At 39.4% G+C, this 23,682-nt stretch overlaps 1 protein-coding gene across 1 annotated transcript; it reads left to right on the forward strand.

The window, feature by feature from the left end:
• Positions 1-8,096: 8,096 nt before the first annotated feature.
• LOC131264597 (fatty acyl-CoA reductase wat-like) lies at positions 8,097-9,933 on the forward strand. The gene is made up of 5 exons (XM_058266872.1): positions 8,097-8,303; positions 8,419-8,810; positions 8,884-9,429; positions 9,523-9,648; positions 9,720-9,933. The coding sequence occupies exons 1-5, from the start codon at positions 8,097-8,099 to the stop codon at positions 9,931-9,933; spliced, it is 1,485 nt and encodes a 494-aa protein (XP_058122855.1).
• Positions 9,934-23,682: the final 13,749 nt, after the last annotated feature.

Genomic DNA, 23,682 nt, shown 5'->3' on the forward strand with positions numbered 1-23,682 from the left:
AAATGTGGTAATGCTGTTCGGAAATCTACTGCCCCATTGATCTTTGGATTTATTTTTGAACTAAACTTGTAATCAGTTGCTGAATTATGTAGAAACATTATGTTACACAACAGAAAATAAGGATAAAGCTCTTTTCACGGAACAGTGCTTCAAAAATAATATTGAGAGTTTTATGGAAAGAAATGTTTTTGAATCATCATGATGAAGTATATGGGAAACATCGTATTTGCATCTCATATTACCTTGCGATATCTTGCAAGGTGTAGAGCAAAAATTCGGTTTGTAGGGGAAAGAGATATTAAAAATTTATTCTGCGTAAAAGGCATGCTCTATCTCGATTGTAAGACAAGTTTTGACAGTAACCTTAACCCCTCATGGTAATCAAATGAATCCAACGATATGGCTTATTTAATTTGATAACGGATACGAGTATCGTGATTCCGATGCGCTAAGGTTGTTTTAGTCCCGAGCGTTCTAATAAAGAAAGGTTCGAGCCAGTTCATACGAAAATAAGAAGTAGGATCCATCGCTTGCTGAACCTTGATTAAATTTGGAAGACGTTATTATATTTGTGTAATCGGATTTAAGCTCTTCAGTTACTTACTCTTAGGCAGGGTGTATGACATAAACTTTTATTCTCTACCAGGTAAACTTCGATTCTATAAGGATCCTAGATGCCTTTCGCTGGCATAAAAACTAAGATACTGGCCTTTATGATATTTTTTTTAAGCTAAATTAAAATTTCAAAAGTTACTAGAACTACATTAGAAAGTGTCAATCGATAGAGATTTTTTTAATTATTTCGCAAATTCTCTTCTCAAACCAAGATACAACTTTGCAACAAAATTAAACCGAACAAGAATACATTATTTGAATTTCCCCAGTTTTAAATAGCTTTACGCATAATGTGATAAAAGATTTGTTATAAGTAATAGCATTTTATTGCATTAGGATAATATTATGTTTGTATACCGCTGCATTTTCAAATTATTACCACAAAAGTTTTGGTTTAATTCACTTTATTCTTATGAAAAGCGATATTTTTCATACTAGAATTCAACCCTGGATACGTCAAGCTGTTTGAAGCTAATAACCTCATTTTAGATTAAATGATTCGAACAATACGTTACACAAATGGAAAGCACGGTAATTAATGTTAACTTCTGAGCAATTTTTCACTCTCAAAAATAATCATAGGCATTAGCTTCATTTCTATTCTGCCACCACGACTTGATAGTCCGAAGGAATGTAATTTATAGCTTAGCTTAAACTAATAAATTTGGAAAAGCGCTTAGGGATTAACGATTCTTTTCGCATAACGTAAAGAAATTTGTATACACAATTTTGATGATGGTAAAATGAAACGATTGGGAAAATGTAATTTTTATCGCAAACAAGTTCATGGTAATTTTAAAATTTTGCGATGATAATAATATGCCTGGAAATATGTAGAATCAAGAAATAAAACTCACAGCATATGTAATCAAAGCTATACAGCTAATAAGCTTTGTGTTTTTTTCTTTTTTCAATCTTAACGACACACAGGACTTTCCTCCTTTTTAACTCCTCCTAACCCAGCACACAATCAGCTTAAAGCCAACTGCTAAGCTTATTTAGTTTCATTGCAGAAGTCAGCAGACTGGAAAATGACTTTACTTTTGACCAACGGGTTAGTCTTAGCAATGAACGTTAATTTTCAGTGAAAACTAACGGAGAATAAAAACGAAAATTACAACGCCGTTTTAGTTTAAGGTAAAAAGTAACAGTTTCAATGCTAGGTTTTGTTCGATGGGTTGGATGGTATGTAGTTTTATTGTAATAGACTATCGTATTAAAATGTTTTATTTCAATAGTCTTAATCTATTTTTTGCTTGAAGAATAATAAACGAAATATTGCATGCTTTTTTGGTTACCTTTTTTGTGTCTCAAAGTTCTTACGAATTCAAATCTAATTTCCAAGCGAATCTCTGAGGAGCTGTTATTTAGAATTCGAATGCAAAGAAAATTAATTGTGACGACAAATAGAAGTTGTTTAGCTACTGCCCTCTAGTTTGCAGACGGATCTAGATTTATTTACAACTCCGAAATTCGAAAGAGCAGTGGATTAGCAACTTTCGCGTCAAACGCACTGTACCCGTATCAAACTCTGACGATCTACACCGTGATTCTTTATTGGATTTCGTATTGCTGCTGAGTTTATTCTCTCATAATCTCATTGCTCGCGGGATTAAGCACATCGCATGAAAACATCAAATACGATTTTGTTGCCTTCGGAAATAATAAAGCGATGCTAAATAATGGCGTTGGAGGATTGTGAATGCAGGATGTAGTTGGATACGGAAAATGTTCAACGTTAATTGTGTAACACAAGGGAATTCGCTCGGCTTTACCATAAGGCTGTGTACATTGAAAATGTTCAGAAGGAAAAACATTGAGCACAAAATAATTTAAAATTCTTTTTACACACAAATGTTAACTACTTTGAAGATTTCATCGCATGAAGCATATCCATTGATATACGAAGCGATCATCTCCAAGAAATGCTTATCCCATAGTATACAGTATGTATGTATATGTATTTAAACAACAAAAAGGTTTTAAAGAGGTATCACCTTAGATTATCCGTAAATAAAAAATCTTCCAAAATTTATACCTCTTCAAGAATCCGTTCCAGATTTTTCCATTGGGATAAGCATATTCGTAAATAGATGGCTGAAAAACTCGATGATGTCAATGATCTACTGAAAGCAATGCCATCGTCTCCCTGAACCAATGTTGTTGTATGTGCTTTTCGCGTGGGTGTTGCTCAATTTTTAGCACCAACCCTCCGGCTCTGTAGCAGTGAATGGGAAAACCCATTTTTTTATCCATGAAAATCATCACGCCACGGCACATTATCGAGCGGGTAGTCGAGAAGGAGTTTGGCACTAAAAATGGCATTGTTGAACTGTAGACTGATAGAAAAATGTCGGTAGTCTTTTGTTTTGGAAGAAAAAATGCTCTTCAATGTAATGGGGTGTTTGTTTTTGTCCTTTTGTATTGTTGAACTACCGATTTGATTATACCATTTCGCGGTATGTCTTGAAGAAACTCAAACTTCCAAAAACGTAACTTTACGAAACGGTACAATCCGATGATAGAAAGAACTTGTTTTCTAATTTCCAGTTGATGAAAAGGTGTAACTATTTGGGTTAAAGTATAGACTGCACCCATTCGCTGTAGAAAGTTCTCTTCTTCACCCACGGAGCGTATGTTACTTCGGTCCGTTGTGTTCTGGTGTCAGGCAAAATGGAAGCCATTCCGGGTGACTAACAGCATCAAATTGGTTACATGCCTCAGCGTTTCAAAGCTGATGGTGCCAATTGACGCGGAAGGATATATTTTGTCACATTCCTCAGCTACTGCAACGCTGTGATCCACGCCGTTCTGGTAGGCCGACTGAAGGCTCCTTTATTTATCACAAAACAGCAAAATGATGATAAGCAGTACGGAAAAAATCACATTATTTATTTTGTCTCTACTCCCCCATACATACATCCTACCGCATTGTTGTCGACTTTATTTTTCTATTATTCCTTCAGGAATTTTTTTCTCCAGAGCTCTGTATTGGTTCGATGTTTGTCGTTTCCATTACCAACTCATCCGCCCGCCCATTCATCTTCAAGCGTCTTATCGATCTCACACCCGCACCGAAGGTTATAAGTCCTGAAGACGTTTGCTTTTTAGCTTGCCTTCAGCGAATCCTTTATCGAGCTTAAGCCCTCCAAGCGATAGAATGAAGCGGTGCGCGGTGAGCAATGGGATCATAAATTTGGGATCGTTTATTTTTTCAATTTATTACGCTTTTATGGTGCATTCTTTATGGGGTTTTCATTTTATAACCCCGTATCGGTGGTTTCGCGACTAGGGTTTGGATTTAAAATTTACAGAAGCGTGCACGCACGGTACTGCCTTCTCGACTGTTTGAGCTGTGCTGTACATATTTTCACTTTACTGTTTCCAACATTTTCCAGAGATTTATATTTGCACACTTTGTTCTGTGCGAGGGAAATAGGTGCCCAAGGATGCGGATTACGAATCACGAGTGAAAAGAAACACGAACAATGTGTTCACATTTCAACGTATTAGAACCAGATCAACCTATCTTGGCCGTGTGCTAAAACCCTCCATGGAGTTCTTAAATCCCTGATTTACTGCTGACACAAACAAGACAAAATGAAAGTAGAAAACAAATTCAGGGATAATGAACCACCAAATTAGATCATTGAATTGAACTCCAATTTGTCTCCGTTTTTCGTTTTTATGATAATTTTATGTAGAAAATGTTATATTTGTTTTTTGGGCGTTTATGTTGATTATCATTTCTTTAAATCCCGTTCTTTAAAACCCGATTATGTCCTCTTACAGACCCAATTCAAAATTATGCAGCGAAGTAAAGATAGAAAATGATTCTGGCTAAATTATGCTCGACTTCATGTGAGATTCATATTGTATCAAGTTTATTCTCCATTCAGTAGATTTCAAATGAACATTTTTCGACAATGTATCATCATTTGGTATCATCCATCAAAATAATAACAAGTAACATTGCTTATGAACGAAACACAGAACAATAGTGCGAGTAACTCATAGCGTAATGCAGCAATGCTACTTAATGCAAACATAATTGGTTTCTTAGCAGCATAACGATGTTCGTGTAAAAAGGCAACCACGAATACGCCGCTGTTATTGCGCTGATTGTATGTTGCGCATAGTACGTAACAATTGAATGAACTCTTTGTTAAACCACTTTAATCATTGAGCATCGCTTGCTCATTAAATTGGTTTTATTTTCCTTTGTAGTCCCGGATGAGTACTAATCTGTAAAATCACCTAATCTGTAAACTCGTGTGCAATGTGTTTTGTACTGACAACCGTGTAAGATTCACGGGAAAATGAGAAAACGACTTGAAAAAAAAATTAAAGTTCTCGAAAATAAACACAGTAGCTTTCTGTTTTACAAATTCCATTCAAACTTCATCTCGATCAATGCACTGTTTTCAATGGCGTTTCGTTAATAGTTAAACAGAAAAAAACAAACTTGCAGGTTTTTGGAGAAGTGTACGAAAAAGTTAAAATAAACCCCAAAGGCTAATGAGCATCGATTCGACACGTCTCCGCTTCTCGAGCAGCTTTTCAAACGAATAAACAAACACACAGATCAAGAAGCTCCCTTGGAACGGTACCATGGCTACAATGAGCGCCCTCATTGTTATTCCAACTTCGTCTGGCAAACGAATGGGACTAATTAAAAAGAAAAACGAATGTTATTGATTTCTTTATGTTCCTTGCGTGGCATGGCGTTGAAGGAAACTTATACAGTTAATCAAAGGACACTTGAGTCGATTGCAACCGTGCATGAAAATCTCTTCTCTTCATCGTCGGATTGGCTGCTTTAAGGATTACCGGGCTGATGAGCCGATGTTGTTGTTTATCTTGCCGATTCGTTTTCACGCCAACGGTCGAGTGTTGTGTTTGCCAATGATTTCCCATCAATGTGCGTGACAAAAATTGTCTACCTTCGGGCTGTATTCAACGGCTTGCTGTCTCCGGCTTTTCCGGTCTTCGCTAGAAAGCCCAGAAAGCACGATCAATTACCACCACCAGGCATTGGGGTGTTCTTGCGCTGGTCGGTCATGAATAATTATGAGCATAACCAACGTTGCAATTAATTATCTCCCAAATAACCGTGGCACAGCACAGCTGCCAGGAAAATAACCATGTCCAGGAAGGCTCCGATCTGGCAGGGCTCGCACAGGATACTCATGCCGAAAGCCGCTGGTGGCTGTGACAGTAAGGTTAGGTTCTATTCAAAAGAAACTCTCCTGGGATGGTTGAAAATTATGACCCAGAGCGATATTTAATATTGCCCTCAGGTGCACCATTCATCGAGTGCAGCCAAGCACATACCGATAGAACTGAGCGAAAGGTAAACCCTGTTTCAGTAGCCTGCACAATCAGAAATCTATTGTAATCTCGCGTTGTCGCAGCGATTCGTTTATAGCTAAGTATGTGAGCCGTTTGTACCACAAATACGAAAACGTGCCATAGGATCATAAATTTTCCCTGCATTCACCTTAACGGGTTGGCGCTGGGAAGCGAAACAACAGTTTTCATGCAAAAGTGCATTATCTAGTGGCGTGCTGCATATTGCTTTACGAATTGCGAATTGAACGTGTCTTTGAGGCAAATGCAATAGCAAACTATGCAGTAGGGAAAATAGCGGATTAGGATTGGCTCTAACTTAAGCCATCCCAATAAGAATGTATTTTTGTATTTTTGTAGTCTAAATGCCTTAGTCGTATTTATGAAACATTGAAGTTGAGCTTTGAATGTCCTTAAAAACTTTAGTATTAATATTTTTGCTTAATAAAATTTTGCTTTCTTTTTCCATCAAATTAGCTATTCCAAATTAAAAATTGTTCATAATACAGAAGTAATAGTATTCAATGATCTCAGGGTGTTAGTTTACAAGAAAAAATGCATCATTTGATTTTTAAATAAATGGATATATGACATTAAATCTATAAAATAGACTTTTCTATTCAAAAGAACAACAGAGAAACTTGATGATTTCAGTTAGGGAAAAAGTATCATTCCAGTTCTTATTTTTCTCGTATAAGGCACTCTACGAAATTATATTTTATGTCATTTTAAAATCGATATTGGACATATGAAGCAATATGATCCTTCGCATTAGGGAGATGGTGTGTTGAAATATGATAAATGAATACGAAATTTCGGAAATCAATCTCTTAACTAAACCTATTGCCTAAACTTATATTTATTTTGACTACGTTTAAAAAATCGATGGTTATTTTAAATCATCAAGATTCTTTACTCCACCCAGTGTTGCTTTCTTTGGGATTGATTGATTGATTGAATGATTTAAAGTTCCATTAAAATAATTTGAACTTTCACTGCTTGTTCGTCAGTTTGAAGGTGAAATGTGATATGTATGATGCAATTGCATTGATTTAATGCACATGAAAAAAATCACCTTAAACGCATTACTTTCACTGCTTCCACATGGCCAGTACCTTCACCTTCAATTACAACCACCTGATTCTTGCGCTGCCTTACCAGCCCCCCGTAGTAAAGTGGTGTGCGTGCACTGAGTGAAGCACGGCACGGGTTGGTTGTGTTTGCTATCAATGGCCATTGCTACGACGGGTTGGTTCCGGGTTGAACGTTACATCCTAACTCATTTGCTTGACTGTCATTGGTCATGGCCCTTGTAGTTTCCCCTAGAAGTTCTCTTCGCGAGGACGGCGTTTTCCACGTTTTTGTGAGCGTTTAATAGAAACATTTGTATCTATTTAACAAAAAAGAAGGTGTTTTACCGGCCAGCTCGCACACTGGACCAAGCAGTGAGTTCAAGTACATTGACTCATTGTGTAGATGGTGGATGCTTCAAGAGCTTTCAAGTGTGCTATGATCGGGCGTTCAAACAGAACACCCCTTTGGAAATGAATATTTAACACCTTCCGCTTCCAACGGAACCAGTTTGTGGAGGTGCTGAACAACGCTTCGTAGTATTTCGAACCCGTTCGATTTTGTTTGAACTCGTGTTGCATAGGGTATGTGTATGTCGTTGCCCGCCCAGGCTAGGGAAGGGGGTGTTGAACATCTGCTTCCCAACGCCCACCAGTAGCGGTGACCGAGTGCCAGTGAATCCGACGGTCATTTGCACCGAAGCTTCCCGACGCGTCCCCAGGGAACCTGTCACCTGCCGGAGCGGCCGGAGAGGGGATCCCCACGACATGTTTGCGCTTTCGCCTCATTTCCTATGGTAATGCAGTTTGTTATAAAACAATCAACACTCATCGAAGTGGCTTCATTGGCTAAGTGTTAATCGTCGGCGATCAAGCCAAGCGTGGTTTTACTAAGTCTTGGCTCGGGCGCACACAGCAACAGTACTGCGTGATACCGTGCCCTAAAGCTTGTGTCGACAAATCGTTAGACGAAACGGGAAAGGTCGGCCGCTCGGCATTGTTCTACCCTTCGATCGAGTCTCCCGCGTTTTGTGCTGTTCATTCGCGGTGCAAACATCGACCATGGCGCAACAACAGGAGTGCTACAGCATACCGGCTGTATTTGCCGGAGCGGATGTGTTCCTTACCGGTGGCTCCGGTTTCATGGGCAAAGTGCTGATCGAGAAGCTGCTCCGATCGTGCCCGAAGATCGGACGGGTGTTTGTGTTAATGCGCGGCAAGAGGGGAAAATCGCTCGAGGAACGCTTGGAAACGATTACCGGTGGAGTGGTAGGTTGTGTTACGCAGTTCTCTCAATCCGATTTATCGCTGAAGCTGTGTGCGATCTGTGGATCGAACGAGTCGTACGAGATAAGCACTAAATTCTGGATTTGTTTCCTTGCAGTTGTTTGATCTGCTCAAAAGTGAAAATCCCGAGGCGCTGAGCAAAATATGTCCCATCGAAGGCGACTGCACGCAGCTGAAGTTGGGTATGTCTCTGGACAGCATCGATCGCATCAAGAATGTGCAATTCGTGTTTCACGCCGCGGCAAGTGTTCGATTCGACGATCCACTGAAGGACGCCATTCTGACCAACACTCGCAGTACGCGGGAAGTGTTCGAGTGGGCCAAAACGCTCCACAAGCTGCGGGCCGTAGTGCACGTCTCGACCACCTACTGCAATCCGGAGCTGCTGCACGTCGAGGAGAAAATCTATCCGTCAAAGATGGACTGGAGGGCAGCGATCCGCATGGCGGAAACGTTCGACGTGGCCGCGCTAGAAACCCTCAAGGAGAAGTATGCTACCGTCACGGTTGGTTGCTTCCTTCTACATGAAATAAACAAGGAGAACCTTTCCTTTTTTTTGCAGGTTAACACAATTCGCTCCAAACACGTACACCTACACCAAGGGACTGGCTGAACAGATTTGTTTCGAGTATCGCGATCAGCTACCGCTTGTCGTCTTTCGACCATCGATCGTGACCAACTCAGAGACGGAACCACTGTGTGGCTGGGTTGACAACTTTAACGGTCCCATCGGGCTGCTGCTCGGTTGCGCATCGGGAGTCGTGCGAACCGGCATGATCGACCTGGAGAAACGCATCAACTGTATCCCGGTGGACGTGAGCATCAAGGCGATCATAGTGGCCGCCTGGAAGCGAGCCACCTGCGATAAGCCTGGTGATCTGCCGGTCTACAACAGTGCTGCCGAGAGGGATAAAACAATCAACTACGGCATGATGCTGTACGACGGGAAGGTACTGTTCGATCGGGTGCCATTGGGCAACATGCTGTGGGCTCCCGGCGGTACCGCGACTTCAAACAAGTACTTGTTCTATATCATATTTTTCTTCTGCCAACTACTACCGGCCCTGTTAGTCGACACGTTGCTGCGCGTCGTTGGAAAGACACCGTTGTAAGTGTGTCGCGAGCATGGCGCTTCAAACGAAAGCGTACTCATCTCTTTTTGCCCAACTAACATTTTCATTTCTTTTCTTCCCTGCAACAGTTTGTTAAGGTTGAATCGTAAAATCTTCGACGCACAGGTATCCCTCCGATACTTCATGAACAATGAATGGGAATTCGTTAATGATAACTTTAAGAAACTTGAGCTTATAATACCGGAACATGATAGGTATGTTGGTATGGACTGCTTATGACGAGCTGCTTAAACTGTGATCGATTATACGTACTTTCATATTTCAGGAACACATTTTCGACGAAATTTTTCGTTCGTGGGATGATGGAGTACTACGAAGACGCCATCCTTGGCGGTCGTCGTTACTTATTGAACGAACCGGACGATAGCATCGAACAATCGCTAAAGAAGTACAGGATTTTACGAGTGCTCCACTACGGTCTTCAGTTGGTGCTTGGGCTGCTTGTTGTGAATTGGATTTATCGCAGGTATCTACAGTAGATGTTTCTGTTTGCTGACTGCGGTTAAGTTTCGTGCATAATTTGCAAGTTTTCTAGCCAAAACTTATGTTACCAAAAAAAAAGTTGTCATTATGACCCATTGAACCAACTTAACATTGAGCTAACATTACTATGTTCGGTGCGCGATCTACTCAAGTCCACATCAGCCAGTGTTTTAGAATAGCTAATCAATATGCAAAACAGTCTGTGCTTTGGTCGGCAATGAATACGCAATCACGGTCTGCTACAACCGAGGGCGCAGCGCAGATCAGTAGAAAACAATTCTATTCTAAGCTCGCCCGGTTAGTTTCCACCACACTACTGCTGTACACACTTTTTCCTGGCTGTCCTCAATGAATGGGTTAACTATCGAAAACATTAGCAATTCTTTCCCGAAACGACGAAATTTCCACGATGTTTTGGATCACGCTCAACCCGGAAATCGCAGTTCAACTTCATTAGCGTAGTATCATTCTGGTATCAGATATTTATAAACAGCAGCTTTTGGTTGTTATTTGTATAAAAACGATGTAATGCTTGCTTCCCGAAAACCAACGTTCTTCTCCTTGTATATGATTACAGCAATAAATAGAGTAAATAAACTAAAAATATCGGAAAGCGCAAACACCGAACGGTAAAATAATTCGCTAAATAAAATAATTTATTCGTAAACTGAATACCTTCAGTCAAAAATAACGGAAAACTTATGATCAACGGAATACATGAAAACGTTTACTAGCGAGATTCTTTCATTTCCAACCGAGCAGTTTAGATCATAAAATAAAAAGTGTTGATGTATTCGCATGGTTTCATTAGCTTTTAAATTAAATTATCCTACGTTTCGCTGGCAAGTCCTGGTACGCTCAATGAAATGATTGAGAGGGGTTTAAGCGCAGCATAAATGTTAAAGTGACAAAATATGACGAGTTGAAGTTCACCCGAGCGCAATCCAATCATCAAGTAATTGCTGGCAATTATCACCCATCATGTATCGCACGGTAGGTCCAAACCCTGCGGTATCATAGGAAAGGCTGCTTCCATGCCGTACCGAGTGAAGCATAACGGATGGAGTGAAATCGTAAATCAATTACGATAAATTTATGGCTCACACTTTTTTCCAACATCTGAGGAATGGCAAAAAGGTTTCCCAAACACTTCTCCCTCACACTGGTCTGTAAACAGAACCTGTTTTTTTTTTTTAAAGCAAGCATGTAAAAAAAATAACGTTAGGCAGAAAAAAGTGGTTGCAAATCAAAAACTTGCACCAAAGATGGATTAAGCATGATTTAAGGATTTTCGCGTTCGCTCGTCCATCGATCAATCCTGTTCGGTGCCAAGATGGATGGGAGCGCTTGGAAGACCTTCAACCATGTTAATAGTTGTGAAACGCTTTTTCTTGGTGAACTTTACAAAAATTAATAAGAGAAATTGTCTGAATTCTTCTTCACTCCTTTAGCTTACTTACCGCTTCGGGATGGTGGAGCTTTTCTTTATCTTTTGTTTGTGGTGGAGGGTTTCCTCCAACAAATAACGCCGATGACCGCCTAGCACCATGCGAATTGGATCGAGTTCGAATTGCTTCGCCTGCCTTCGTTCGCTCCCTTTTATCGCTAGTGGGTAAGAGCACCACAAGTTATCCCAATTACATGCTTGCATTGTTTTTATGTTTAGTCCGAAAAATGATTGATGGTGAGACTTCCTCAAGGTCAGCCTCAGGCGAGGGTACATTTGCGGGTAGTGGGAAACGTGATAAAATAAATTTCAAAAGCAGGGATTATGCCAGAACGAAACCTTACCAAATTGAAATTTCATTGGATTTAGCGGTCTTCGATGGGTCTGCTGTGAAGCAATTTTCGATAACACTCAAGAATCTTAAGATGAATTTTGTTGTAAGGATTGTTTATAGAGTTTGAAAATTCTATTTGGTCAGGATAACATATAAATATTTAACATCTGTTTATAAAACAAGTTGTCTACATTTTATTAATATTTGTAATAACACAAACAGGCAAGGTAATAAAACATGCAATGGAAAGAATATAGAAAGATTGGAGTTTATATAAGTTGGCCTTGCAAATATGGTAAAATGCTAAAAAATAGAATTGCATTTGATATTTGATTTTAATAAAAAATTGTTAGGAAATGCAACTTGTAAGTAATATTGCAAAATATAAGAGTTTAGTATTAACTCCTAAACCCCCCACAACGATCTCGCTAAGAGCAATAATTAAAAGAATACATTTTTCTTTTATTGTGTTTAAAAACATTGCGGTGCAACATAAAGGTCCCGTTTTTCAAGCCACCCCCGGTTTTGGCTGGCAAATACGGCGACGCCAAAGAGATGATACTTTCTTTATTTGTGCCCCGAAATTGGTACTATTTACCCAGCACCAGCGCGCTTGATGTAAAGTGACTCTCATGCACCTACTTAAGGCTGCTCATAGCGTATCCGCGTTTCGCCAGAGGGATGAAGTGAAGCGAACAACACGTACACTCTACAAGACCGCGCGGCATTCGTTTAAGGTTATTAGCATGAGGTAATGCTGCTTAGTAAACAGTGCAATCAGTGGAATTCGTTTTTATGGTAGCCAAAGAGCACACTACATATGCATGCGTGTGAGAACGCTGCAGTGTGTTCTAAGCCGCCGCACGGTAGGAGAAGCGTCTATTTAAGGGAAGTTCAACTTTTATTCTATGTTTAAAGTAACATTCGGGTACAGTTAACGGTAGAGAACACACAAACCAAAAACTAACGAATTGGAAGCCGGGTAAAATGAGCAATTGCGGTTCCCAGAAATTTAAAGAGAAATGTAATCTATCGCTACACTTATTGCAGCACACAGCTAAAGCATTTCAGTTTAACTCTAGAATCCAAATATCGGTAATTTTGGCTGCTACGCAATTTTCGACTTTGCAAATTTCGAAAATTTCGCAATTTAATCGAAAACGGCGGAATATTTTACATAAACAAAGCTTTTCTTTAATTCAAGAATTGAATCTAATTAATATAAAATATCGCCAATAATTGGCCTAAAAACGAAAGTAACGCCAAATGCCATAGTTCGCTTACGGAATAATGCATTAAAGTACAGAAAGCACAGTCTAAGTTTACATTTTAAATTGAAAACAAACAAAGTTGGAACAAGTTTTGCTGTACATCAAGCTAGCGGCAAAAATAAAATAAAAAAAAAGCGACCGATACGAATTTGAAAGTTTTCAAAAATAGCCTAGCTACAGCGTGTTAAAAAGAACAGTAAAAATGACCGCTAAATAGCATTCAGGAAATATACCAAAGCCATGAATTCTAATGTTAAGCGGAGCAAAAACAGAAAAATATAGGATAATGATTTCAATAGTGCGCCGCACATTTAGTAATGGAACAACATATTGTTATAATCTATAAATGTCAAGAACACAATATTTTACATATCTAACTAAAAATTTGCTGTTTTTCGTTGTTTGTAGAAATTTTTTAGGAAAACTGGGTAGCTAAAGCTGACCAACTTTAAGTGTGCTTTAGTCGTCTAATTTCGTGCGTGCGCACCTTCGTCCCGTGCCGTCATGGAATGTGATGAAATGAGCTGTGAAATATCGCCCGCACAGCGGTTTTATAAGAAATACTAAGCGAGAATTATAGAGTGAATGGAGTAATCGACCGAGCTAGAAAAAGCAATCATTTCTGCTATGATTCCTCTCCACTTTCCAGGGCAATAGTTCATCTCCTAGCATTCGCTACCCAGCGGAATCTAAAGAAAGGTCGCGAACGTTAGAGAACACGACACATAATGGAAAGTAAAAAGCGAAGCTACCGGCACTAAACAAAATCTACCTAGAACTCATGATTAAAATCCGCCCTCAGCCATAAAAAAATATTAATAATGTGCGGCCAGAAGAAAACAAAATAAAAACTATGTATTTTTCCTGCCCCTTTAATCTTGCGCTTATTTCGCTCGTTTGCCCGAATACGTAGTGCAAATGGAAATGTCAAGGCACAATTAAGGGTTGAAGTTGAATGAAAAATAATAATAATTTCAAATTATCAACCGTGATGATGCACCGGCTCTCGCTAGTGCCCAGCATGGAACGCTCTTAGAGTGGTGCTTCAGTTTTAATTTTAATTGTTATTACGATCGGTCGACTTGCGTCTATTTCCCAACTGCCTCGTATTTACGAGAAGCTCGGCACACCCTCAGAGGTGAAACTCAAAGAATGGTTGCACAATTTTCTTAAATTTAAGCTGCAAGTTAAGCAGCTTATCCGGCATCCCCGTTCCATGAAGTTTGTATAGAATATAATCACGAAAGTTGCAACATCCTTAGTGTAAACAACGGTAACATTAGAAACTAAGATTTTATTTTTCATGGAAAACGCTTCTAGCCAAATGGGAAAGCTCCCAGGTATCCGTGCTAAATGATATGCTTTTCCCGCGAGATTATGAAAATGATCCTCGCTGCAGTAATAACCCAAACTTTGGCAGCTGTTAGTGTGCCTCACTTTTTTTGACTCTGTTCATGCCAAATGCATGCGAACGCTGGTTTGTTTTTCAGCAAAAACGAGCTACATTCGTTTTATTGCAAGAGGAGAATATATTACAAAATAGCCCATTTGTTAAAACAAGGAAGTGTGCGAAACGAAAGTTAAATATACGGAATCCGAGATGAGCGCGAGCAATCGCTACGTACTACTCTTGGGTAAAATTGAAAAAATCGGAAGTGTAACTACGCAACGCAAGTACGCAACTTTGCACATTATATCGAAAACTGAAAAAAAGAAAGTGATTGGGATGGAGAGAAAGGAAAAAATACAATGTGTTAAACGATGCATGATAGTGTTGTTTGGACAACAAAAAATTAAAAACGTAGAAAATATGAAAATCTTTCCAAGGAAAAATGAACTTATTAACATGTTTTTGTAAAATACATATACCTTATACCACGCTGTCATCTAATTAAAACCTTAGTAACAGTTTTATTTTATGTGGCACGACATCCCCAAGTGGGACAAGGCCTCTCTCCGAGGAGAGTTTTCGGTGACCGAAAGACGGTATATTATAGATCGGTGGTCAGCCATTCGTAATACCGGAGGGTGCCAGACTCGAGATTCGATCCCAACCTGTGGTGTGGTGTTTCCTCGCGCTACCGCTGCACCATGGGCACCCCGAACAGATAACAGTTTTATAACCCAAATCAAATAAACTAAAAGAAAAAGCCGAAACTACATAATAATGGGACACAGCAAACCAATAAGAAAAATGTTTGCATCATAGTTGAAATAAACTAGTTTGTCGTCTGCTAGTCCACTCATTCACAGTGTCTATTTTTTCACATAACTTTGCGTCTGGGAAAACCACGTGACTACGCTAAGGGTTATTTTCATTGTGTCGAAGTACCCGGAATGATGCAGCGATTCCACTATCGGACAGTTAATTAATTTACAGTCAGCCGCATAATTGAGCATACACCTAAATAAGACATGGTTTTTCTATAATAACTCCTGGAAACATTCGCAGTCACAAATTTAACCTACAATTTGAATTGTTATAACTCATTTGATTTATTTTATACTCAAAATTGGCCGTACACGTTTGCTAAGCATAACTTATACGGCATCCTATACCTTACCTACAGAGGACGAATTGATTTTTATAACACGAGGAATACTAAGCGACGAAAAGGAATACTAAGATGAACGAGGAATACTAAGCACTAAGAATGAATCCTTAACAATAATTTTAAAACAGGCTTGAAATTACTTGACACTGTTAGAAGGTATGTCAGTGCTAGCATCAACTGGAATATTGCTCACAAAAACACTTGGGTGGTCTAACCTATCTTTCAAAAAGTGTACATGATGAAGGAACTATGATGTGGAAATAAAGTATGTTGACGTCAAAACAGTTCGGAAATCACGTTTTGTTCGTCGATTAGTCTTCGATTCGATGCTATTTATCCCCAACAGTCCAGGACACTGAAGAAAGCGTTGAGCTATAAATTTCAATGGCATCTCTACACTTAAATTATGTAATTCAACGAAAAAATCGTGGACAAAATGGGTTATTTGAACATTCTAAAACATTTCTACTTTATCAATACTGCCTCCAGGAGGCCAACAATTTAAACCTCACTTGGTACTGTTTTGGCATCGTATAATGTCGTTAAGACACTCACAACACTTCCCTAAATCAATGGACATCAATTCCATGGCACATTTAGGGTGGTGATTAAAGCACCAGCCGTATAACAACGACCGACCAACCTCAATGTACCAAACAGAACTGAGAACCGCGATGCATGGTATATGGTATACGTCTTTGATGACCAAAATTAGTGGAATCGATGCCAAACGGTTGCAGTATCGGGTCCCAAAGATAGACATACAGAATACTAAATGTGTGTTCTTTTTTTTATAATCTTAATCTTAATTTGGCCCTTAGAATGTGATGTACACAGAGCTGAACGCTCAATTTTGCAATGATGAAAATAGCATTTTTTCACTTATTATTTTATTATGAAAAATCGGTAAAAGAGTAAATGAGGCCCCGGCCGCCATGTTTTCGATCGTGGCTACACCTCTTGTGGAAGTTTAAACTGAATGTATGCAATTGGTGATACATAAATTCGTTAAATTCAACCTACCGAGTATTTGAACCGTAGTGTGTACCGTTAATTTCGGCTACGCAATCAACCTAGAGGTGTGGTATGAGGGGGGCCCACGGGCCCCCCTTATTTCTCAAAACTATAACAAACTCTCTTTTTCGGTAGACCTAGCGCAGTCCGCTCGCTTCGCTCGCTGCGGGCGCGCCGCCGTTTCCAAATCATTTCTTCGGCTAAACTCATTGTTTCATGCTGTCCATCATGTGTGGTATAGTTTAGTTACTAGTAACTTACAGTAACTTAACATGTAAAAGTATATTAACCCACATTCACCCTCCACTGCGTGATTAGTTTAAACCGTTATGTTCTTTTAAGCGAACCGTTAGCGATCAAATATTTGAAAAGTATGCATGCGTCGCGCTTTGCATAGCTTCAGGCGCTTAATGTGAACCAGCAGGAAGAGGAGAATCTAGCCCGGGGCCTCAATTACTCTTTTACCGAAAAATCAAAACAAATTACGCAAAAATCAAGTGTGTATTTATTTTACCTGATAAATTTGCTATCAAACTACAGGCTGTCCCCGGTTTTCGTCGTCCTCGGTTTTCGTCGTTTGACAAATTGTTCGAAGTTGGCTTATAGTAGCGTGCTTTGATCTTTACTCATACGAATGCATTTTGTATGACAGACGATCCAAACATGGACTCATAAACGAGTGCTGCAGGTTTTCTGCTTCAGACTACTTTGCTAAATCAAAAATATCTTCCAATTGAAGCACTGAATGTATTATTGTAAACCCTACACAGCATGGAAATCAAAAAAGTAAAACGGAATATAAAATGGTTGATAGCCATTGATTTGATGATTAAACACACAAACTTTGTTATAGTTTGAAGAACACCTTCATATCAACCACTGGAAATTCAGAAGAGAAGAATGTATACAATCAACGTTTGTTTTGTGTAAGTCAAGTCTTGAGTCGGTATTATAAACGCAAGAATTCTAGTCCGCTAGCCTCGGTTTTCGTCGCTGTCAATGTCCCGTTTGTTCACGGAAACCGAGGCCGGCCTGTACTTTAAAAAATAAATAAGGTCAATGTTTGAGCGAGTGATAAAAGAGAAACCAACGCTCGTTAAGTGTACGCTCAATATTGCTGCTGACTGTATTTCGCATTTCCATGGAGTCCTTTTCGTCCATCGATTCATGTCCGTTCCTGATTAATATGACATTTAATCCCGGAGCATATATATTTATCTAAACAGTATCCTAGACCGATATTTTTGTAAGTTTAGCGTTTCAAAACTATACAAGATGTTTTAATGCGTTCATTATTTAATCGATAATTTTGGTAGTACGCTAAATGAATTTACGGGCATAAACTTTCTACGTCAGAATCTTTCACACACATGTCAGAAAAACAAAAGAAAAGTGAAACAATAATATCGAATCGCATCGACGATGACCGGCAGTATCGGTTTCCTGTCGATCCGTCCGAATTTCGGTACACACCTAAGGTGCTTGGAGGTCTAATAAATAACAAAAAAAAATGATTTACAACCTTCCCACACCGTTACCCATCGACCCTTGTTTGCTGATCGATGCGAGTACTAATTTTCCCAACGAAAATCTTATCACCCTCGGCGACATACGATTCAATGATTTATGATTGACCCGGAAGCGGCCATCCCGGGAAGGCCATTGATTTTCTGTGGCGCGGACAGACACCCCCGGTTGGATAAATATAATCCCATTTGCCCATTTTGACATTACTGTTGACGAACTTCCGTGTTGCAAATTAGTATTCCCTAAATTATGCCTGGGGTAATGTAAAAAGAAAACATCCGAATCGAAGCTTGATTTGTTTAGTGGCGATTCTATGCCGTAATTGGAAACCAAAATCTTTCTCGTCGAAACGCATTGCTTTTGTTTATTTTACTGAATTCAATGATATATTGTTGTTAATGATTTCTAATTTGAATGTACTTTATTAAAAAAAAAAACTATCCGCATGAGCGATTTCAACATGTTTTAATGCCAAACAGACATCATTCGATTGCTCGGTAATTGACCATACCAATGGTAAACGGTGACATTGGCAGGGTTGATTGATGCTAATTGCACTACTTAATACCGATTTTTTTTCTTTTTCAAAACAATATTTAGATAATACACACGCGTAATAATGATGCGAAAGATATTCATTCATTCATGCCCATTGTATCTAATGAGAATCCGGAATATTTAACTAGTATGGGGCAGGTCAGAAAAGACCCCATAAAATATTTGTGCTGCAAAATCTTTGTTCGTTGTTTTCAATTTGCCATTTCAGGGGAATTTTTTGTGGCTAATCAACCGTCGCGTAACCATAACCTTTATTTTTCTCCATCCATGCACGCTTTTTGTTAGCTGTAATAATAGAGTTTTTAACGCAGTCCATCCAGTTGCTTTCTATGTTTGTGCATAACATAAAATCACTCATTTTTTCGTCACACCTTTTTGTTTGAAATGTGTCTTACAAGTTATCTTCGATTTTTTACTGTATAATGTATGTATGTGAATATATGTATATTTTATGACTTTTTATTTTTATTATTAAGTTTAAACGTATGAATTCACAGCCTTTTTAGCCTAATTGAATAACAATCAACGTTTGCCTTTATAAAGTAAAGATTTAAACTCAGATTTCTTCCTACTCTTAGAATTGGATCAATTTGTATTAGTTGCAATATATTTAGTATGTTGAAAGTAAAATCGTTGAACGCAAATATTTTCTTTCAAATTAATGATATTTACTATAATGCTGTTTGACATGTGTATTCCATCTTGTAAGAATTTAAAAAAAGCTTTAAAGAGCACATCTTTACGTTAATGGATGTCCATGAATATACAGTTATTTGAAAAAAAGGTATGGAAAAAATGAACATAATATGGAACGTAGCGACACGCCCAAAGCATGTAAAACCCCTTCAACCATTCCCATTTGGGAACGGAAAACGCAGGTCACCTACTGCGCTTGGTGTGCAAAAGTGCATCATGCAAAAGCTATTCTTCATTCACATTGCAGCCACCATGAAAGTGAATGCGAGGGCGTCCAAAAGTCAACACCGGGACCCTGTTGGCACATTTTCCAGTTCAATCAATTTCCGTTTTCCCAACGCGGTGCACTTTAGTTCGCCACGGGGCAATTTCCACGAAACGACAATGGCGACGCAAGAGATGAGATTTTCTTCTCGCTACTTATGGAATGCAACAAGAATCACAGCGTTTTACGCTATCTTTCGACAAGTCATTTGCACTGTACACCGCATCGTCCAGCGGTACTTCACCATTTCTACGTGGAAACGGAATCTGGCAAGTTTTTCAATTTCGAACTTTTTGGCTCGTTTTCCTCCAACGGTGCGCCACCGGATGATGAATGGCTAGCAGCAGTCATCGCTTGTAACCGATCTCCGGTACAATCGCAGCACAAATCGCTGCCAGTGACTGTGGGTTGCTGGTTCATTCGTTCTGCTTTCTTTTCGAAATCGACCAAGATCATGAATTCACGTGCTTCCGCCTTCATAGCTCCGTCCATTGCTAGCAGCAGTCGGGGATAGAAGGGAACCGTAAGGTGTGAACACTGTTGTCGGTCTTTTCCATTCTCGGAACTGGAAGGGGGCGAAAACGTGTTTATAATGTCAAGTGAGCTCTTGATCAATTTTTCCACCGAACGAGTGATATGTTACACCTTCAACGGGCAAATAGTCTTTTTTGCGGCAACAAACCAAAGGTAATCCCGACAGGCGTCTTTACCAAGGAATAGCAATATCCAAGGGCCTCTCGTCACGTAGGTAAAAACAGGATATTTCTACTGACAGCGAATGATACAGCCACCCGATTTGGACATTACCTGATGTGGTTAAAAGATTTGGAAGTTTGTGACTGCCGTTTGGCAGCATGAGATGCAAATAGAACCGAACGAACATTGTAACGTTCGACTTTCCAAGTTCACATTGGCAGGAATGCTAACAAAGTAGAGCTATTTCATGTGCTTCTTACACCAGATGAATGACAGCGGAAAACTGAAACACAACCTGACAAACAACCTCGACTTGTACAACGTTTTCGATTGGGTTTTCCGGCCACGAACCTTCTCTTCCTCCGGAAAACAAACACAACATCGGTTTGCAATAGCGAAGCGTTTGCCGTAACACAGCCTCAAAACAATAGTGCCCAATTTTCAAACATTTCGTAGGCTAATAGCTATGTCACGTGCATTCGTTGGCTTTCGTTCGAGAAACCCCAGTTGGCCGTGCCGTTTCTAGTTCAAAGCTCATGAGAGATCACTGGAGGAATGGTTAATGTTCCATTGCGCAACTTCCTTTCGCTGTGGTTTCCGGTTTTTGACTCAAAATGTACTTCAAACACAATTGTAGAGCGGAAATAAGGAAGAACATTTTTCTGCACAAGTTTACCTCGAAAATGTCCTCTCATTGTAATGCGCTCTGTAGGAGTTTGAAGACAAGGTTTGCGCTAGGTTTCACTCGCGAATCACGATTGTTCAGCCAACCCGCAGTCAACTACTACGAATACTTGCTCATATTTAATGCAATCCAATTAAAATGCTTCCGGTTTGTGATATACCGCGACAATAGTAGAGCAAAAGAAATGAAGAATCTCAAGCATGGCGGTATAGAAAATTTAAACAAACTATATAATTATCCCCAGAGCTGCCCAATGAACGTCAAAGTTTCGAGTTATGACTTTATCGGATTTTTAAGTTTATCGCTCACCGCGTTACCCAAACTTTTGAAACACTTGAAAGTTGAAGGAAAGGCAAAATAATTATGTTCAATTAGATCTTTTGCAATCATTTACCGATTTCAACGATTTATTATACTAAACAATTTTAATTCATCAGTGTATGGTTTTGAGCCAAAATCACTAGGGACAATTTTGTAATTTTTATGGCGAGCAGGCCAAAGTTTAAACAATGTAACTTTTCAACTTCGACCATCGGGGCACCCGCTATCATCGTCCCGCTAGCCAAATCCCAACTGATTGTCAATTCTGTTGACAGACACCAGCTGCTCGGGTGCGTTTTGTGACGGTATTCAGCCGTTCAATGTTTCATTTTGCCGCCATGTTACCGTAGAGGCACAGCAACCCGGTTGCTCTCTGCTCTTTCCTTTCCAGCAACGCCGGCGAAGCAGCTGCCGCTCCCAAGACTGCCAAACAATTTAATTCGATTTTTCAATTTGATAAAGTTTATGAATGCCCAACCGTCGTCGGGGTGCGAAGGCAAATGGCGATGGCACAATACCTTGCATGCGATAACAGTGGAAAAGAAATCGGATGCATTGCTCAGTCTAACGTGCCCTAGAAGAAATACGAGACTAATTCGTTCAATTCGTCCTCGGCGCATACGACGAGCTGGGCAAGTGTTGCACAGTTTCCCTTTGTAGCTCCCCGGGCCCGGGTAATAGGCAGTCATTATTATACGTGCTCCTTTGGTTGGTCCGCCGGCTTTTGTCGAAAAAAGCGCGTCAAAAAGAAGTTCTCTGAAGGGCACGCGAAACCTTGCCGGCTGCTGAACACTTGGCCCGACGTGATGGTCCACTTCTGATCGGTTTCGTCACTCGACTAAATGGAGGAAAAGACGAAACTGGACAAGTGCAATACCTTTCTTCGACTTTCGTTCGTTGCTTCAAATACTTTGATAAAGTCACGAACAGAAAAATGATTGAACTAACGACATTTTGAAGGGCCCTTTTCGTTGAAAATTTGACATTTCTCAAAAACGTATTTTACAAGCATTTATCTAGAAAAAAGTTCGTAGTTCGTTAATTGTCAAAATTAATGGGAATAACCTGTTAGAGCTGGATATGGTTTCAGCATCCATTTAAACCGAAATCGGGTTCGCAGCAAAAGGCGAACAAACGATTTTTTTTTTACAAATGTTTCGCTCGATTCAGACACGACCCTGTATGTGACACTTGGTAAGAGTTTAATGTGTCCGGCTATGGTTTCACGTGGAATTTCAGCGCTCCTCGCATGACGGTGGCATTGTGCCAAACATTTGTCAAATTTTCCCACGAAATTCTCTTTATCCCAAACCGAGCATTCGGCTGCTGGCTGGCCCTTGAAAACACGCGCTTTGACACAGAAATCTGTCACCATCATAAAACGCGACGGAAGCATTGTATGGCCGTGCAAACCGCCACTCAAAGCCCAGGGCAGAATCAAAACCCATATCATCGCAAGCTTTCCAGAGCATAGCAAAGGATATCGAAATAGAGTAGAAAGTCTCTCCAAGAACTCCAGCGCCGTAACACAAGTATGTAACACACCATCAACAAACGAAATGAACTAGATTTCGTGCCTCGCTAATTACATTATCTGCTCAATCGTTCGCGAAGCAAACATTATGGCGCCTCCGAGTCTCAGCGAAATTGAATTACAGATAATCGCAAATGATAAATACTCGCACTGCTCCGAGGGCGCTGGAATTTATCTTTGGTGGTGTTAATAAATAATTTTACGCCACTTTCCCTTTCGGCCAATCTTGCCGATTTCGAAATCCAGGCACGATTTTGTTTCCAGATTTTTTAGTGGATAAATTTCGCAGAAAATATTGAATATTGCTTTAAAGCCTGTCCGTTTGGATGTAGGAACGTAACTTTAATGTATCCATCTTTTTCATGATCACTTGAAGGACCATGCTCATTCTATTGTAGAATGAATAGCAAAGACATCTTCATATTTTGTCGATGATTCCTGACTGTATTTTATAGGATGTCCTAAGTTAACTAGGATTACAAATTACAATACAAAAAACGTATGAGGAGATAAATATCCTTCGTTCACTACATTACAAGTTATGAAGCAAATTAAGATTGCCTGTAGAGGTAGATTATTAAATTGTAGTTTTTTACGTAGAATATCACTTTAGCACTTAGCTTCCTTATAATGAATTACATTTTCTTAAATTGTAGCAGTAATTGTGTTCCTCGTTGATAAATGATTTTATATCGCTTTATTGATATTATAACTAGCTTCATTTTTTTATGTTATATTATTTTTGCTTATCACAATAACATATGCAGGACATTATAATATTTTACATCAATTTTAAAACATGGAAAAATTTTATTTTTACTGTTGAATGCTGCCATATCGAA

This window comes from Anopheles coustani, chromosome 2, assembly GCF_943734705.1.
Source record: "Anopheles coustani chromosome 2, idAnoCousDA_361_x.2, whole genome shotgun sequence".
Lineage (NCBI taxonomy): Eukaryota > Metazoa > Arthropoda > Insecta > Diptera > Culicidae > Anopheles > Anopheles coustani.

What these genes read in the sequence shown, in the direction of transcription:
- LOC131264597 (XM_058266872.1), top strand. Translation starts at nt 8,097, where the DNA reads ATGGCGCAACAACAGGAGTGCTACAGCATACCGGCTGTATTTGCCGGA. An exon ending in AAACGATTACCGGTGGAGTG is followed by an intron (nt 8,304 to 8,418) that starts GTAGGTTGTGTT and finishes GTTTCCTTGCAG; the next exon opens with TTGTTTGATCTGCTCAAAAG. An exon ending in ATAATACCGGAACATGATAG is followed by an intron (nt 9,649 to 9,719) that starts GTATGTTGGTAT and finishes TTCATATTTCAG; the next exon opens with GAACACATTTTCGACGAAAT.